This window comes from Tachyglossus aculeatus, chromosome 2 (genome assembly GCF_015852505.1).
Source record: "Tachyglossus aculeatus isolate mTacAcu1 chromosome 2, mTacAcu1.pri, whole genome shotgun sequence".
NCBI lineage: Eukaryota > Metazoa > Chordata > Mammalia > Monotremata > Tachyglossidae > Tachyglossus > Tachyglossus aculeatus.
The window spans coordinates 4,665,078-4,683,036 of NC_052067.1; the positions used below are offsets into that span (position 1 = coordinate 4,665,078).

Sequence of the window (17,959 nt, forward strand, 5' to 3'; positions counted from 1 at the left end):
AAGGAGCTGAGGCCCAGAGAAGTGAAGTGACTCGCCCAGGGTCACACAGCCGACGAGTGGCGGAGCCAGGAGTAGAACCCAGGTCCTTCTGTCTTCCAGGCCCGAGCTCTATCCGCCAGGCCGTGTTGCTTCTTAAATGAGTGCTTACTATGTGCCGAGCACTGTACTAAGTGCTTGGAAACATGCAGTTCAACAGAATTAGCAGACACGTTCCCTGCACGGCGACGATCTTATAGTCTGGAGGGATAATAACGTTATTAGTAGCACAAGTAAGCATAACAAGCTGATAGTTTAGAGGGGTAACAATATTATTATTATGAATATTAATATGATAGTGATAATGATGGCATTTGTTAAGCGCTTACTATATGGAAAGCACTGTTCTAAGCGCTGGGGAGGTTACAAGTTGATCAGGTTGTCCCACGGGGGGCTCACAGTTTTAATCCCCATTTTGCTGATGAGGGAACTGAGGCCCAGAGAAGTGAAGTGACTTGCCCAAAGTCACACAACTGACAGCTGGCGGAGCCGGGACTTGAACCCATGACCTCCGACTCCAAAGCCCGGGCTCTTTCCACTGAGCCACGTAGTTGTGGTCTTCGTTAAGCATTCACTACGTGTCAAGTATCGTTCTAAGTGCCGGGCAGGATGCAAGTTAATTAGGTTGGACGGTCACCATCCCGCTTGGGGCGGGCAGTCTGAGTTGGAGGGAGAACGTTGTATCCCCATTTTTCAGATGAGGACACTAAAGAAGGTAAGTGACTTGTCCAAGGTCACACGGCAGGCAAGCGGCAGACCCAGGCCCCGGCTCTTTTCCCTGGGCCGCGCCGCTTCTCTTCAGAGGCTAAACTTGAGAGAAAAGGGGCCCGGAGAAGGGGGATCAGTCAGGAAGCCGTTAGTCATCATCGTCATCATCATCATCAATCGTATTTATTGAGCGCTTACTATGTGCAGAGCACTGTACTAAGCGCTTGGGAAGTACAAATTGGCAACATATAGAGACGGTCCCTACCCAACAGTGGGCTCACAGTCTAAAAGGGGGAGACAGAGAACGAAACCAAACATACTAACAAAATAGAATAAATAGAATAGATATGTACAAGTAAAATAAATAAATAAATAAATAAATAGTCTTGACTGGGAGGTGAAGAAAGATCAAACCGGGATGGTTGAGGGGAGGATCTGAAGCAAACGGTTCCTAGACTAGAAGAGCGGCACTTAGCACATAGTAAGCGCTTAACAAGTACCATCAATATTATTATTATTATCTCTAGGCCGTAAACTCATCTGTGGGCAGGGAACGTGTCTGCTAATTTTGTTGGATTGTACTTTCCCAAGCGCAGTACAGTACAGTGAAGAGAAACAGCGTGGCTTAGTTATTATTATTATTATTATAATGGCATTTCTTAAGCGTTTACTATGTGCAAAGCACTGTTCTAAGCGCTGGGGAGGATACAAGGTGATCAGGTTGTCCCGCGGGGGGCTCACAGTCTTAATCCCCATTTTACAGATGAGGGAACTGAGGCCCAGAGAAGTGAAGTGACTTGCCCAAAGTCACACAGCTGACAAGTGGCGGAGTTGGGATTTGAACCCATGACCTGTGACTCCAAAGCCCGTGCCCTTTCCACTGAGCCACCCTGCTTCTCTAATAATAATGATGCTATTTGTTAAGCGCTTATTACGTGCAAAGCACTGTTCTAAGCGCTGGGGGGGGGGATACCAGGCTATCAGGTTGTCTCATGTGGGGCTCACAGTCTTAAACCCCGTTTTACAGATGAGGTAACTGAGGCACACAGAAGTGGCTTGCCCAAGGTCACACAGCTGACAAATAGCCCGGGCTTGGGAGTCTGAGGTCGTGGGTTCTAATTCCGGCTCCGTCCCCGGTCAGCTGTGTGACTTTGGGCAAGTCACTTCACCTCTCCGCACCCTCAGTTACCTCATCTGTAAAAGGGGGGATCAAGGGGGGATCAAGACTGTGAGCCCCAGGTGGGACAATCTGATTACCTCCTATCTGCCCCAGTGCTTAGAACAGTGCTTGGTACGTAGGAAGCGCCGAACAAATCAATCAATCAATCAATCAATCGTATTTATTGAGCGCTTACTATGTGCTTACTATGTGCAGAGTACTGTACTAAGCGCTTGGGAAGTACAAATTGGCAACACATAGAGACAGTCCCTACCCAGCAGTGGGCTCACAGTCTAAAAGGGGGAGACAGAGAACAGAACCAAACATACCAACAAAATAAAATAAATAGGATAGAAATGTACAAGTAAAATAAATAAATAAATAAATAATAAATAAATAGAGTAATAAATATGTACAACCATATATACATATATACAGGTGCTGTGGGGAAGGGAAGAAGGTAAGATGGGGGGATGGAGAGGGGGACGAGGGGGAGAGGAAGGAAGGGGCTCAGTCTGGGAGGAAGGGGCTCAGTCTGCCACCATCATCGTCGTTACAGTGCTCTGCACTTAAGAAGCACTCAGTAAATACCATCCATTGACAGGAGAGAGAGAGATAGGGATCTCCTGGAGGTGGGGCAAAACAGGCAAAGCAGGGGGGGCAAACTTGGGAGGAGGGGGCGAAGAATGGAAAGAAAAGAGGCCGAGGAGCGGGCGCTACTCTCTGCTATTAGCAAGCACAGCAGAGGACGAAACAAACAAACACACGGATAAGCCAGAGGCAGCAGACACGGAGAGAAAACAGCGGATAAGGAGTAGTTTTATGTGGCTTTGAACTCAGCCAAAATTAGGTTGTACCCTGAATACTGTAAGTATGTCGGTTGCTTGTACCTTGACCCAAGAAATTCCCGGGTACATTGCATAAAACCTATCTTGTCGGTGAGTTATCTGGATTTTCATCTCCCGGGGGGCGCGTTTGGCTGTCGGTCTGAAGTCTTTGCCTTTTCCACCGAAGCCAGCCAGTGGAACTTTTTTTTTTCAATAGAGAGGAACATGCGCATGATGCAAATCCAGGAAAATATGGCCGAGCAGAAGAATATCAAAGATAAACTGGAAAATGAACAAGAAAAGCTTCACGTGGAGTACAATAAGGTGAGCGGAGCGTCAGGGTGGCACGTTTCTGATAAAGTAGGGTCTCTGAGGGACTGAACTTTTAAGACCTCTGTGTGGGTTCATGTTTGTCTCCTCCTCTAGACTGAGCCAGTTGAGTGCAGGATGCACGTCTGCGGTATTGTCCCATTCGTTCGTTCATTCATTTGTATTTATTGAGCGCTTATTGTGTGCAGAGCACTGTACTGAAGGCTTGGGAAGTACAAGTCGGCAACATATAGAGACGGGCCTTACCCAGCAACGGGCTCACAGTCTTCCTCCGAGCGCTCGGTCCAGCGCTCCGCACACGCTAAGCGCTCGATCGATGAGTTTGACTCCTTTCCGGGATCTTTTCCTTCCTCCTTTGGTTTCCTCAGCTGTGCGAGTCCCTGGAGGAGCTGCAGAACCTGAACGGGAAGCTTCGCCACGAAGGCCAGGGCATGTGGTCCCTCCTGGGCCGGATTGCCGGGCAGGTCAGTGGGCAGACAGCGGGCGAAGCGCCCTCCGCCGCCGCCGCCTCACAGGGAGAAAGGGATCTATCGGACGGGGCGTCCGGCCCCACTGGGCTCTGGGGGGAGAGGGGAGAGCGAGAGACCCCCATGGCCAGCCACCTCCTGCCCACCCGATTTTGGAGCTGTCCCCACTCTCTCGTGGGCAAACGCCTCTTCCGCTGGCTGGGACTGAGTAGACTGTGGGGGGAAATCCAAAGTCATCTGGTTTCAGCCAAGGTGAAATCCAGGGTCATCGCCCAGGCTCTTCTCCCCTTTCCCACCGGCAAGCCTGGCCCCCCACTCATATACACGCCAGTGCGGGTTTGGCGGGTAACTCCGCTCACCACCCGTCCCCCGTATAGGAAAATGCCTCACGGGGGCACGGAGCCCCCCGTCTTTCGACCCCCATCCTCGGGGTTGACCCCGGGCCGGGCTGACAAAAGGGTCCGGCCGCCCGTGGAGATGACGAACCGCCACGCTGCCGGGGCAAGGAGACGGCGCGATCCCACCCGGGATTTTCCGGCTGGGGCGCGTCGGTTCCGGAAGAACGAGGCGGTTGGGAGCGGGGGGCGGAGAGGAGCACATTGCTGGGAAGAAAGGTTTTCGAGGTCCCCGGCCCTGCCGTGTTTCCGGGTGGGATGAGAGGTGGGTGGTTACCGAGTGATCCCGCCGTTCCGAGGAGCCGGAGGCGACCGGCCAGGGGTGGTTTCCACCAGTGGTCCGGCTGAGCCGAGCTGAGTGGGCTGCTCGTGGCAGGCAGGCGGGCTTTTAGCCTGGGCTGTGCGCCGGCCAGGGAGGGAGGCCGGTTCCCGAGGAAGCCGCGGGCGATCAGTTGGTCCAGGACAGGAGACGAGGTGCCATCCTTGGCCTCGGCGGGGGCGTCCGTCATGGGCTCAGGGGACCCATCGGTGTGGGTGGTTGGAGAGAGACTGGGCCGGGAGGCCTTCTCGCCGCCGCTGAGGGTGGCCGGACAGAGAGGCTGCCCCCGCCATCAATGCCCCATCCCGGTCGTTCCCCTCCGGTGAGGGAGGCCGGGCAGAGAAACCCCCTCCACCACCCTCGTTATCCCTGCGGCTTCTGTGGCGGGTGGCCCGTGGCAGTTGGAGGCGCGTGGGCCCACAGAAGCCGGGCATGGGAGGGGGTCGAAGGTCCGTGTCGGCCCCCCTTCAGGCCGCAGCCCCGATCCTGGTTGTCTGGGGAACGCTGGAAACACGAGATCCCGGCGGTCCTGGCCGCCTGCCTTCACATGCTCCTTTGGAGGAAAAATCCTCGGGGATGTCGGGCTGCCTCTGGGCCGGCGGGAGGCTCGGGCCTCACCCCAAGACCGTCTTCTAGCCCTCCTCTCTCCACCCCCTTCCTCTCACCTCTTTCCTCCTCGGCCTGGTGAGAGCTGGTTCAGCCGGGCTTTTCCTCACCGCCCTCTCAGCGGGATCGAGGCTTCCCGGATATGGGCTAGGGCACGGAGAGGCCTGCTGCAAAAAGGCCGGGACCAAGGTGTGGGCGGAGGTTTGGCCCCCCCAGGGCAACCACGAGGGACCGGGGCAGAGCACGGCCGTTTGCGGGAAGCGGGTGGGAGCCCACGGTCCAACAGAAGCTGGCCCAGTTGGCCCGCCCGCCGCTCCATCCGGATAGGGTTGTTAGGAACCCGTAGAGGCCTTCCGGGGGCCACCGGGGACCAGGGGAAATGGTGGGAGAAAAACTACCTCTCATTTGGCTTTGTTCAACTACACTGCCGTCTCTGGGCATGCGCCCTGTCTCTTTCTCTCTTTCTCTCACTCCTTTTTCTCTCTCTTTTTCCTCTCTCCCTCTTCTCTCTCTCCCCCTCTCTCTTTCCTTTTTCCTTCCCCCTCCTCTCTTTCCTCTCTCTCCCTTACCCCTCTTTCCTCTCTCTCCCTTCCTTTCTTTCCTCTCTCCTTTCTTTCTTTTCTCGCTCTCCCCCCTTTCCTCTCTTTCCTCTCTCCTCCCTCCCATCTCTCTCCTCTTTTTCTCTCCCCCTTTCCTTTCTTTCCTTTCTTTCTCTCCCCTCTCTCTCCTCTTTCCTCTCTCTCCTCCCTCCCATCTCTCTCCTCTCTCTCTCCCCTTTCTCTCCTCTTTCCTCTCTCTTTCTCCTCCCTCCCATCTCTCTCCTCTCTCTTTCTCTCCCCTTTCCTTTCTTTCCTCTGTCTCCTCTCTTTCCTCTGTCCCTTCTACCCATCACTCCTCTCTTCTCTCTCTCCCCCTTCCTTTCTCTTTCCTCTCTCCTCTCCTTTCTCTCTGTCCCCCCTCTCTCTCTCTCCTCTCTCTCCCCCACCCCCTTTCCTTTTCTCTCCCCCCTCTCTTTCTCTCTTCTATCTGTCTCTCCCCCACCTCTCTCTTTCTCTCTCTCTCTCTCTCTCTCTCTCTCTCTCTCGCTCTCTCTCCCTCTTTCCTTGTATTTGACTGACTGTCTCGCTCCATCTGTCTGCGTTCGTCACTGTCTATCTCCGTTCTGCTCTGTTTCTCGCCCTGGTGGTGCCTTACTTCCTACATCTCTTTTATTCCCTGGGTCTCGTTTTGTCTCATTCTCTGTGTCTCTCTTGCTCATTTTGGGCAGGGAATGTGTCATAGCATTATAGCGTCCTCTCCCAAGTGCTTAGTTCAGTGCTGTGCATATGGTAAGCCCTCAGTAAATATGATTGACTGACTGACTGTCTCTCGCTCTATGTCTCTCTTGCTGTCTGCATCTCACTCTGTTGCTTTTTACTGTCTGTCTAGCTCTGTTTTGCTCTCTGTGTTCTCTCTTTATGTCTCTTACGCTTTCTGTGTCTCTCTCACTCTGTCTTACTCTCTTTGGCTTTTACCCTCAGTCTCTTGCGCTGTCTGTCTTGCTCTCTACATCTCACTCTGCTTCCTCACTTTCTGTGTCTCTCACTCTCTTTCTGAAGCTGTGTCTCTCACTCCGTCTCACTCTCTTTGGCTTTTACCCTCAGTCTCTTGCGCTGTCTGTCTTGCTCTCTACATCTCACTCTGCTTTCTCACTTCCTGTGTCTCTCACCCTGTTTCTGAAGCTGCGTCTCTCTTGCCCTTTTCGTCTCTCTCATCCTGGCTCTCTCTCACTCTACGTCTCCCCTTCTGCGTCTCTGCTGCTGTCTGGCTCTAGCCTTCTCTGTTCTTTGTTCTCTGCATCTCTCTCTTGTCTCATCAATCCTTCAGTGGAATTTGGGCGCTTACCGTGGGCAGGGCACCGTATGAAGCGCCGCCTCACCACCTCCGTCTCTTGCAGCGCTCTGATTCCCTCAGCCCCTCTCCATCTCTGTGTCTCTCACTCCATCTTTCTTCCCCTTTTTCCCCTTCTTGTTCTTTCTTTGTCTCTCGCCGCCTTCTCTCTGTCTCCCTCACCCTCCCACCGCCTCTCGGAGCTCCCGAACCGACGGGTCCTTGTCGGTCGCCGTTTTACGCTCAGAGGAGAAGAGAAAGGACGGGAGCGGGACTTCCCGCCTCTCGCCGCTATCGGAGGTCGCCGTGGATATAATAATAATGGCGTTTATTAAGCGCTTACTATGTGCACAGCACTGTTTTAAGCGCTGGAGCAGTCATTTAGGCCTCGACAGGAGTCGCGCCGAGAATCCCGCTCTCCCGTCGTCCCCGGGGGTCCGGGAAGGGTGGGCGGGCGGCGGGGAGGGGTCTCTCACACAGCCCTTGTGTCCGCCCCTGGCGCGGAGCTCCCCCTCACCCGGCCGGCCGGGACCCCGCCGCCGCCGCGGCGCTCGTCGGGGCCTTTCCTCAAACCCCGTCAACGGCGTCTGTTCGCACCACTAGAAGTTGAACGTGCCGGCCATCCTGCGAGCGCCCAAGGAGAAAAAGCCCAGTAAAAAGGAAGGAGGCGTCCAGAAGACCTCGGCGCTCCCGGCCGTCCTCTACAGGCGAGTACGGACCCCCCCCCCCCCCCGCCCTTGCACATAGTAAGCGCTTAATAACATGCCATCATTATCATTATTATTCTGGACCTCAGTTCCCTCATCTGTAAAATGAGGATTGAGACGTGGGAAAGGGACTGTGTCCAACCCGATTGGCCTGTATCCACCCCATCACTTAGTACAGTGCCTGGCACAAAGTAAGCACTTAATACCGTAATTATTATTATTATTATTATTATTATTATTATTATTATTATTATTGGGTGGGGTCCAGGAGAGTGGGCCCCAGAGGAGCCCCAGGGACAGGCTGAGGCTTTTGAGGCTCTGGGGTGGGGGGGGGGGGGGGGTCTCTGCCCCGGCCAGATTTTGGGTCCGTCCGAGCCCTGGTCCACCATTTTTCCTTTTGGCACATTCCTAATTAACTTGGATCTATCTCAGTTCTTAGAACAGTGCTTAGCACCTAGTAAGCCCTTAACATGTATTATTATTATTATTATTAATATTATTATTATTATTCTGAGACAAGCCAGGCACACCCTTACGCCTCTGGGGATCTGTGATGTCTTCTCCTTCCCGTGGTTTCATCAGTCACTCCGTGTTTTTTTTTTTTTTTTTTTTGGTTATTTTTGGTATGGTATTTCTCAAGCACTTACTGTGTGCAGAGCGCTGTGCTGAGCGCTGGGGGAGATCAACCGATCAGTGCGACCTATTGAGTGCTTACTGCGTAGAGAGCAGCGTACCAAGTGCTTGGGAGAGTGCCGTACAACAGAATTAGCTGACATGTTCCCTGCCCATAATGAGCTTCCAGTCTGGAGGGAATAAGAGAAGCAGCGTGGCTCAGTGGAAAGAGTGCGGGCTTTGGAGTCAGAGGTCATGGGTTCGAATCCCGACTCCGCCACATATCTGCTGTGTGACCTTGGGCAAGTCACTTAACTTCTCTGAGCCTCAGTTACCTCATCAGTAAAATGGGGATTCAGACTGTGAGCCCCGCGTGGGACAAGTTGATCATCTTGTATTCCCTCTCAGCCCTTAGAACAGTGCTCTGCACATAGTAAGCGCTTAACAAATGCCATTATTATCATTATTATTATTATTAACAAACCAATCAGCCTGGACGCAGGCCGTGTCCCACCTGGGGCTCACGATTTTAATCCCCATTTTATAGATGAGGGTAAACGAGGCCCAGAGAAGTAAAGGGCTTCTCAGTGCTTACAACAGTGCTGGGCACATAGTAAGCGCTTAACAAATGCCATCATAAAAAAGTGACTGGCCCAAGGTTATACAGCAAGCAAGACCTTAAGCTCGTTGTGTGGAGGGAATGTGTCCTCTCCCAAGCGCCTCGCACAGCACACAGTAAGCGCTCAATAAACGCGACCAGATGAATTAAAAGTGGCCGAAACGGGCTTAGAACCCGGGTCTTCCGAGCCCCAGCCTAGCTGGCGATCGCACATCCCGGGGATCTTCCCGGTGCCCCCTGTCCATTTGGGGGCCAGTTTGGAGCGGATTTGGGCTGCTCGGAGGGAATGGGGGCGAGCAGTGGGGGATTTTAACGTTTTGTGTTTTTTTTCGTCGGTGCCCGCGTTGCCAGCTGCGGGATCTGTAAGAAGAACCACGACCAGCATCTCCTCCTGCTCTGCGACACCTGCAAGCTCCACTACCACCTGGGCTGCCTGGATCCGCCCCTCACCCGCATGCCCCGCAAGACCAAGAACAGCTACTGGTAACCGCGGCGGCCGCGACCGGACGGGGCCGGGAGGGAAGGCCGGTGGGCGTCGCGGGATGTTGGAGCCGGGAATGGGAGCAGAAGATGCTGGGAGTTGGACGGGGGAGGGGGAAGGAAGCGGTCCATTTGGAGCCGGAGAGGGCAGCGGGAGAGAGCAGGGGGTAGCGGGGGTGACCGGGCGGGGAAGGGAAGGGTAATGGCTGTCGTTTATTTTTTAGTTTTTATTGTATTTATTTTATAGATTTTATGCGATCGAATGAGTGAAAGTGGGAGCCGGAGGCGGGCAGCCCGAGGGAGCAGAGGATGCCGGGAGTTGGGCGGGGGAGGGGGAGGGAATAATGATAATGATGGCATTTATTAAGCGCTTACTATATGCAAAGCACCGTTCCAAGCGCTGGGGAGGACACAAGGTGATCAGGTTGTCCCACGGGGGGCTCACAGTCTTCATCCCCATTTTCCAGATGAGGGAACTGAGGCCCAGAGAAGTGAAGTGACTCGCCCAAAGTCACGCAGCTGACAATTGGCAGAGCTGGGATTTGAATCAATCAATCAATCGTATTCATTGAGCGCTTACTGTGTGCGGAGCACTGGACTAAGCGCTTGGGAAGTACAAGTTGGCAGCATATAGAGACAGTCCCTACCCAACAGTGGGCTCACAGTCTGGAAGGGGGAGACAGAGAACAAAACCAAACATATTAACAAAATAGAATATATAGAATAGATAGGTATAAGTAAAATAAATAAATAAATAGAGTAATAAATATGTACAAAAATATTTACATATATACAGGTGCTGTGGGGAAGGGAAGGAGGTAAGACGGGGGGAATGGAGGGGGACGAGGGGGAGAGGAAGGAGGGGGCTCAGTGTGGGAAGGCCTCCTGGAGGAGGTGAGCTCTCAGTAGGGCCTTGAAGGGAGGAAGAGAGCTAGCTTGGCGGATGGGCAGAGGGACTGGGGGCATTCCAGGCCCGGGGGAGGACGTGGGCCGGGGGTCGATGGCGGGACAGGCGAGAACGAGGTACGGTGAGGAGGTGAGCGGCGGAGGAGCGGAGGGTGCGGGCTGGGCTGGAGAAGGAGAGAAGGGAGGTGAGGTAGGAGGTGGTGAGGGGATGGATGGACAGCCTTGAAGCCCAGGGTGAGGAGTTTCTGCCTGATGCGCAGATTGGTAGCCACTGGAGATTTTTGAGGACCCAAGACCTCTGACTCCAAAGCCTGTTCTCTTTCCACTGAGCCATGCTACCTGAGACCAATAATAATAACGGTAATACTTGTTAAGTGCTTACTATGTGCCAAGTACTGTTCTAAGCACTGGAGTAATAATAATAATAATAATAATAATGATGGTATTTGTTAAGCACTTTGTGCAAAGCACTGTTTTAAGCACTGGAGTAATAATAATAATAATGATGGTATTTGTTAAGCGCTTACTATGTGCAAAGCAGTGTTCTAAGCGCTGGGGGGGATACAAGGTGATCAGGTTGTCCCACGTGGGGCTCACAGTCTTAATTCCCATTTTACAGTTGAGAGCACTGAGGCTCAGAGAAGTGAAGTGACTTGCCCAAGGTCACACAGCAGACACGTGGCGGAGCCGGGATTTGAACCCATGACCTCTGACTCCAAAGCCCGGGCCCTTTCCACTGAGCCACTGAGTAGATACAAGTTAATCAGTACCTGTCCATGGGGCTCACGCTCTTAATCCCCATTTTACAGGTGAGGTGCCTGAGGCCCAGAGAAGTTAAGCGGCTCGCCCAAGGTCACACAGCAAGGCGTGTGGTGGAGTCAGGATTAGAACCCAGGGCCTTCTGACGCTCTGGCCTGTGCTGTATCCACTAAGCCACGCTGCTTCCCAAGCCAAGCCCCCCCTCCTTCCTCAGGTCGCTTTCACCATTCCGGCTCCTGCTGAACTCACGCCCCTAATCCAGGAGCTTAGTTTTGTGCGCAGAGCACTGTAGTAAGCACCTGGGAGAGGACAGTAGCGTTAGCAGACGTGACACCTGCCCTCTAGGAGCTTAGTCCTTCCGCCCGCTGAGCGCCGTACGGTAGTTGGGGCTCCAATTCATTTTCGTGTCTGTCTTCCCCATTGGGTTGTAAGCTCTTGGAGGGCATTCCGCCTAGTACGGTGCCATCTAGTAGCAGGGGAAGCAGCGTGGCTCCATGGAAAGAGCCCGGGCTTTGGAGTCAGAGGTCATGGGTTCAAATCCCGCCTCCACCACTTGTCAGCTGTGTGACTTAGGGCAAATCACTTCACTAGGCCTCAGCTACCTCATCCGTAAAATGGGGATTAAGACTGAGCCCGCCGTGGGACAACCTGATCACCTGGTAACCTCCCCAGCACTTAGAACAGTGCTTTGCACATAGTAAGTGCTTAACAAATACCATCATTATTATTAGTAATATTCATTCATTCATTCAATTGTATTTATTGAGCGCTTACTGTGTGTGGAGCACTCTGCTAAGTGCTTGGGAAGTACAAGTCGGCAGCATATAGAGACGGTCCCTACCCAACAGCCGACTCACAATCTAGGAGGGGGAGACAGAGAACAAAACAAAACATATTAACAAAATAAAATAAATAGAATAAATGTGTACAAATAAAATAGAGTAATAAATCTGTACAAACATATATATACAGGGGCTGTGGGGAAGGGAAGGAGGTAGGAGAGGAAGGAGGGGGCTCAGTCTGGGGCAGGCCCTTGGTGTGTGTCAAGCACTGTTCTGAGGATTGGGGTAGATACAAAATAGAAAAACAGTGTAGCTTAGGGATGGAAAGGATGATAATAATAATAGATCGATCCCAGGGCCAGAGAGTCAGAAGGACCTGAGTTCTAATCCCAATTCCGCCACTCGCCTACTGTGACTATGGGCCTGTCACTTCACTGCGTCCCGGTCATCTCATCTGTAGCCCACTGTTGGGTAAGGAACCGTCTCTCTATGTTGCCAACTTGTGCTTCCCAAGCGCCTAGTACAGTGCTCCGCACACAGTAAGCGCTCAATAAATGAAGGAATGAATGAATCTGTAAAATGGGGATCAGCCCGTGAGCCCCATGTGGGATACGGATTGGGTCCAGTGAGCTCATATTCATTCATTCATTCATTCAATCGTATTTATTGAGTCGTAATAATAGTGATGGTATTTGTTAAGCGCTTACTATGTGCAAAGCACTGTTCTAAGCAAGCACTAGTAATACATTGCCCTGCCCACTGTAAGTGCTCAGAGGGTAGGATCAATTTGAGTGCCGGATGGGTAGATGGGTAGATTACCTGCCGCCCCAATCCCTCTTCTTCACTGCCGTGCCTCAGTTCCCCCTTCCTCCACCTGGATAGCCACCCGCCACCTCAAATGTACCGTGTCCAGAACGGAGCTCCTTCTCTTCCCTAATTTTAATTTAATGATGAAATTTGTTGAGCGCTTACTATGTGCAAAGAACCGTGCTAAGCGCTGGCGGGGGGCGGGGGGGGATACAAGGTGATCAGGTTGTCCCACATGGGGGTCACAGTCTTAATCCCCGTTTTACAGATGAAGGAAGTGAGGCTCAGGGAAGTGAAGTGACTTGCCCAAGGTCACACAGCAGACGTGTGGCTTTGGAGTGAGTGGTCGTGGGTTCAAATCCCGGCTCTGCCAACTGTCAGCTGTGTGACTTTGGGCAAGTCACTTCACTTCTCTGGGCCTCGGTGACCTCATCTGTCAAATGGGGATTGACTGTGAGCCCCCAGTGGGACTGCGTGATCACCTTGAATCCCCCCGGCGCTTTGCACATAGGAAGCGCTTAATAAATGCCATCTTTATTATTTTTACTATTATGTGGCGGAGTGGGATTCAAATCCATGACCTCTGACTCCGAAGCCTGGGCCCGCTCCACTGAGCCACGCTGCTTCTCCGCTTCCCTCCCAAATCCAACCCCCTCTCCGGCTTTCTGCTCCCTGTAGACCACCATTCATTCGTTCAGTTGTATTTAGTGAGCGCTTGGGAAGTACAAGTCGGGAACATAGAGAGACGGTCCCTACCCAACAGTGGGCTCACAGTCTAAAAGGATGGGGAGGGGGGTGAGGGGGAGAGGAAGGAGGGGGCTCAGTCTGGGAAGGCCTCCTGGAGGAGGTGAGCTCTCAGGAGGGCCTTGAAGGGAGGAATTGAGCGAGCTTGGCGGATGGGCATTCAGTGCGGAAGGGAGGGTGGAGAGGAGAAACAAGGGCTTAGTCAGGGAAGGCCTCTCGGAGGAGATGTGGTTTGAAGGCGGGGAGAGCGGCGGAGGGTGGGATCTGTCGAATGCGGGGACGCCGGGGGGGAGCTAACGGAGCCCGCCCTGTTCTCTCCCCAGGCAATGCTCCGAGTGCGACCAGGCGGGAAGCAGCGACCTGGAGACGGACGTCGCCATGGAAACCCTCCCCGACGGGACCAAGCGATCCAGGAGGCAGATCAAGGAACCGGTCAAGTTCGTCCCCCAGGACGTGCAGCCGGAACCCAAGAAGATCCCCATCCGCAACACGGTACCGCCGGCTCCGCGCCCAGCGCTGTGCTAAGCGCCCGGGTCCCCCCCCCCGCCGGCTCCCGCAGTCTAAGAGAAGGAATAAGTGGCGGAGCTCTCCTTTTCAGTTGAGGAAGCTGAGGCACAGACAGGTCAAGCGACTTGGCCTCTGGCACCTAGGCTCTTACCCCAGATAATCATCAATCAATCGAATTTATTGAGCGCTTACTATGGGCAGGGCACTGTACTAAGCGCTTGGGAAGTACAAATTGGCAACATATAGAGACGGTCCCTACCCAACAGTGGGCTCACAGACTAAAAGGGGGAGACAGAGAACAAAACCAAACATGCTAACAAAATAAAATAAATAGAATAGACATGTACAAGCAAAATAAATAAACAGATTTAAATAGATAATAATAGTAATGATGATGATAGTAGCTATGGCATTTGTTAATAATAATAATAATAATAATAATGATGATGACATTTATTAAGCGCTTACTCTGTGCAAAGCACTGTTCTTAGCGCTGGGGAGGTTACAAGGTGATCAGGTTGTCCCACGGAGGGCTCACAGTCTTAATCCCCAATTTTACAGATGAGGGAACCGAGGCACAGAGAAGTCAAGTGACTTGCCCAAAGCCACACGGCTGACAGTTGGCAAAGCCGGGATTTGAACCCACGACCTCTGACTCCAAAGCCCGGGCTCTTTCCACTGAGTTAAGCGCTTACTATGTGCCAGGCACCATAGTAAGCGCTGGGGCGGCTGCAAGCAAATCGGGTTGGACGCAGTGCCTGTCCTGCATTGGGCTCACAGTCTTCACCCCCATTTTACAGATGAGGTTACTGAGGCCCAGAGAAGTGAAGGGACTTGCCAAGGTCACACAGCGGACAGGTGGCAGAGCCAAGATTAGAACCCATGACCTCCTGACTCCCATGCCCGGGTTCTATCCAGTTGTGGTGTTTGTTAAGTGCTCACTGTGTACCACACACTTGGCCCTGGGGTGGATATGAGCAAATGGGATTGAACTCAGTCTCTAATAATAATAATAATGATGATGGCATTTATTAAGCTCTTACTACATGCAAAGCACTGTTTAAGCACTAGGGAGGATACAAGGTGATCAGCTTGTCCCGTGGGGGGGCTCACAGTCTTGTTCCACATTTTACAGATGAGGGAACTGAGGCCCAGAGAAGTCAAGTAACCTGCCCAAAGTCACACAGCTGACAATTGGCGGGGCCGGGATTTGAACCCATGACCTCTGCCTCCAAAGCCCGGGCTCTTTCCCCTGAGCCACGCTGCTTCTCTGGGACTCACGGTCTTAATCCCCATTTTACAGAAGAGGGAACTGAGGCCCAGAGAAGTCAAGTAACTTGCCCAAAGTCACCCAGCTGACAATTGGCGGGGCCGGGATTTGAACCCATGACCTCTGACTCCAAAGCCCGGGCTCTTTCCCCTGAGCCACGCTGCTTCTCTGGGACTCACGGTCTTAATCCCCATTTGACAGTTGAGAGAACAGAGATACGGTGAAGTGAATCAACTTGCCCAAGGTCACCCAGCAGACAAGTGGTGGAGCCGGGATTAGAACCCAGGTCCCTCCGACTCCGAGGCCCGGCCTGTACCCACTAGGCCACACTGCTTCGCAGCCTAGAAGGCCTGCGAGAGGAGGTGGGATTTGGGGAGGGTTTTGAAGAGCAGAAAGTGCTAGGGGCGGAGAAATTCTTTAAATAGTATTTATTGAGCACTTAGGGTGTGCAGAATATCGTACGGAGTGCTAGGGCGAATACGAAAGAACAGTAAGCGGTGATATTGATGATGATGATAGCGTATATTAAGCGCTCACTATGTGCAAAGCACTGTTCTAAGCGCTGGGGAGGTTACAATAATAATAATAATGATGGCATTTATTAAGCACTTACTATGTGCAAAGCACTGTTCTAAGCGCCGGGGAGGTTACAAGGTGATCAGGTTGTCCCACGGGGGGCTCACAGTCTTAATCCCCATTTTCCAGGTGAGGGAACTGAGGCCCATAGAAGTGAAGTGATTGCCCAAAGTCACCCAGCTGACAAGTGGCGGAGCCGGGACTTGAACCCATGACCCCTGACTCCAAAGCCCGGGCCCTTTCCACTGAGCCACGCTGCTTCCCTGCCCACAGCGGGTTTACGGTCTAGAACAAGGGAGAGAGACATCATGAAATGATCACGTGGCCAGATCACAAAAGGGAAGCCTCCAGTCATCCATCAGTCTGTCAACCAGTGGTACATACTGAACACTTCCTCTGGGCACAACACTGTCGTAAGCACTTGGGAACATACAACGTGTCGGTAGACGCATTCTTTTAGACTGTGAGCCCACTGTTGGGTAGGGACCGTCTCTATATGTTGCCAACTTGTACTTCCCAAGCGCTTAGTACAGTGCTCTGCACACAGTAAGCGCTCAATAAATACAATTGATTGATTGATTGATTCCATGCCCACAGTGGGTTTATGAAGCAGCGTGGCTCAGTGGAAAGAGCCCGGGCTTTGGAGTCAGAGGTCATGGGTTCAGATCCCTGCTCCTTCCATTGTCAGCTCCGTGACTTCGGGCAAGTCACTTCTCCGGGCCTCAGTGACCTCATCTGTAACATGGGGATTAAGACTGTGAGCCCCCCGCAGGACCACCTGATCACCTTGTATCCTCCCCAGCGCTTAGAGCAGTGCTTTGCACATAGTGAGCGCTTAATAAATGCCATCATTATTATTACTATTATTATGGCCTAGAGACTGGATTGTGTTCTAATCTAGTCCTGGGGCAAACTGACAGTGGAATCGTTTCTGTGATTCCCTTCAGAGCGCGGCTTCTCCGACAGCCTTCTACCTCTCCCAGCGCTTAGAACAGCTTGAGAAGCAGCGTGGCTCAGTGGAAAGAGCCCGGGCTTGGGAGCCAGAGGTCGTGGGTTCCAATCCCGCCTCCGCCGCTTGTCAGCTGTGTGACTCTGGGCTTGTCACTTAACTTCTCTGTGCCTCAGTTACCTCCTCTGTAAAATGGGGATTAAGCCTATGAGCCCCATGTGGGACAACCTGCTGATCTTGTATCTCCCCCAGCGCTTAGAACAGTGCTTGGCATATAGTAAGCGCTTAGCAAATGCCATCATTATTATTATTCACTCGTCGTGGGTGTGATCTCGGGCAAGTGACTCTATTCTCTTTATTCCCCGCTCCCTCAGCCCCCCAGCAGCTATGTCCGTGATTGATTGATTTCTATTGATATCTGTCTCCACCTCTAGACTGGAAGCGCATTGCGGGCAGGGAATGTGTCTGTTCTGTTGTTATACCATATTCTCTCAAGTGCTTAGTACAGTGTTCTGCACGCAGTAAGCACTCAATAATTGACTGCTGGGTCGAAGTGACTTCTTCACGCCTCCGCTATAAAATGGGGATTAGACCCCTGTTCTCCCTCCCCGCTTAGACCGTGAGCCCCATGTGGGACAGGGACTGGGTCCGACCTAAAGAACGCACGCCTACCCCATTCATTCATTCATTCAATCGTATTTATTGAACACTTACTGTGTGCAGAGCACTGTACTAAGCGCTTGGGAAGTCCAGGCTGGCAACATGTAGAGACGGTCCCTACCCAACGGCGGGCTCACAGTCTAGAAGGGGGAGACAGACAACAAAACAAAGCATATTAACAAAATACAATAAATAGAATAAATATGTCCAAGTAAAATAAATAGAGTAATAAATATGTACAAACATTTATACATATATACAGGTGCTTAGGTGCGTGCTTGGCATGTAATAATAATAATGATGGCATTTATTAAGTGCTTACTATGTGCAAAGCACTGTTTTAAGCGCTGAGGAGGTTGCAAGGTGATCAGGTTGTCCCACGGGGGGCTCACAGTCTTCATCCCCATTTTGCAGATGAGGTAATTGAGGCCCAGAGAAGTTAAATGACTTGCCCAGAGTCACACAGCTTATAAGTGGCGGAGCTGGGATTTGAACCCATGACCTCCTGACTCCGAAGCCCAGGCTCTCGTAAGCGCTCGCCCCATACGACGGTCACTGTGATTTTTATCGCTGAGCCGCCCACTCGGGCTTTCCTCTGCGGGTTTCTGCTCCATCCTCCTTCACCAGCATGGGCGGACGATCCCTGCCCTTTCTTTTGGGCACGACCCTTGTCCCGTCTCTCCGGGCGAAAGCTTCCAAACACCCGGATCGGGAGAAAGCAGCGAGCGCTTGCCTCAATGACGCGTGGAACCTGGGGAGCCCTTTGGATTTTTCCCCAGTGCTTTCGCATCACTCCTCAATCAATCAATCAATCGTATTTATTGAGCGTTTACTGTGTGCAGAGCACTGTACTAAGCGCTTGGGA

At 52.4% G+C, this 17,959-nt stretch overlaps 1 protein-coding gene across 1 annotated transcript in view; it reads left to right on the plus strand.

The window, feature by feature from the left end:
* The window catches only part of PHF14 (PHD finger protein 14), a 314,667-nt gene that overhangs the window by 56,357 nt on the left and 240,351 nt on the right, over positions 1-17,959 (plus strand). Inside the window, exons 12-16 of the mRNA XM_038769100.1 lie at positions 2,948-3,054; positions 3,429-3,524; positions 7,320-7,423; positions 9,006-9,137; positions 13,456-13,624. Coding sequence (XP_038625028.1) covers positions 2,948-3,054; positions 3,429-3,524; positions 7,320-7,423; positions 9,006-9,137; positions 13,456-13,624 — 608 coding nt within the window. The remainder of the gene's footprint in view (positions 1-2,947; positions 3,055-3,428; positions 3,525-7,319; positions 7,424-9,005; positions 9,138-13,455; positions 13,625-17,959) is intronic.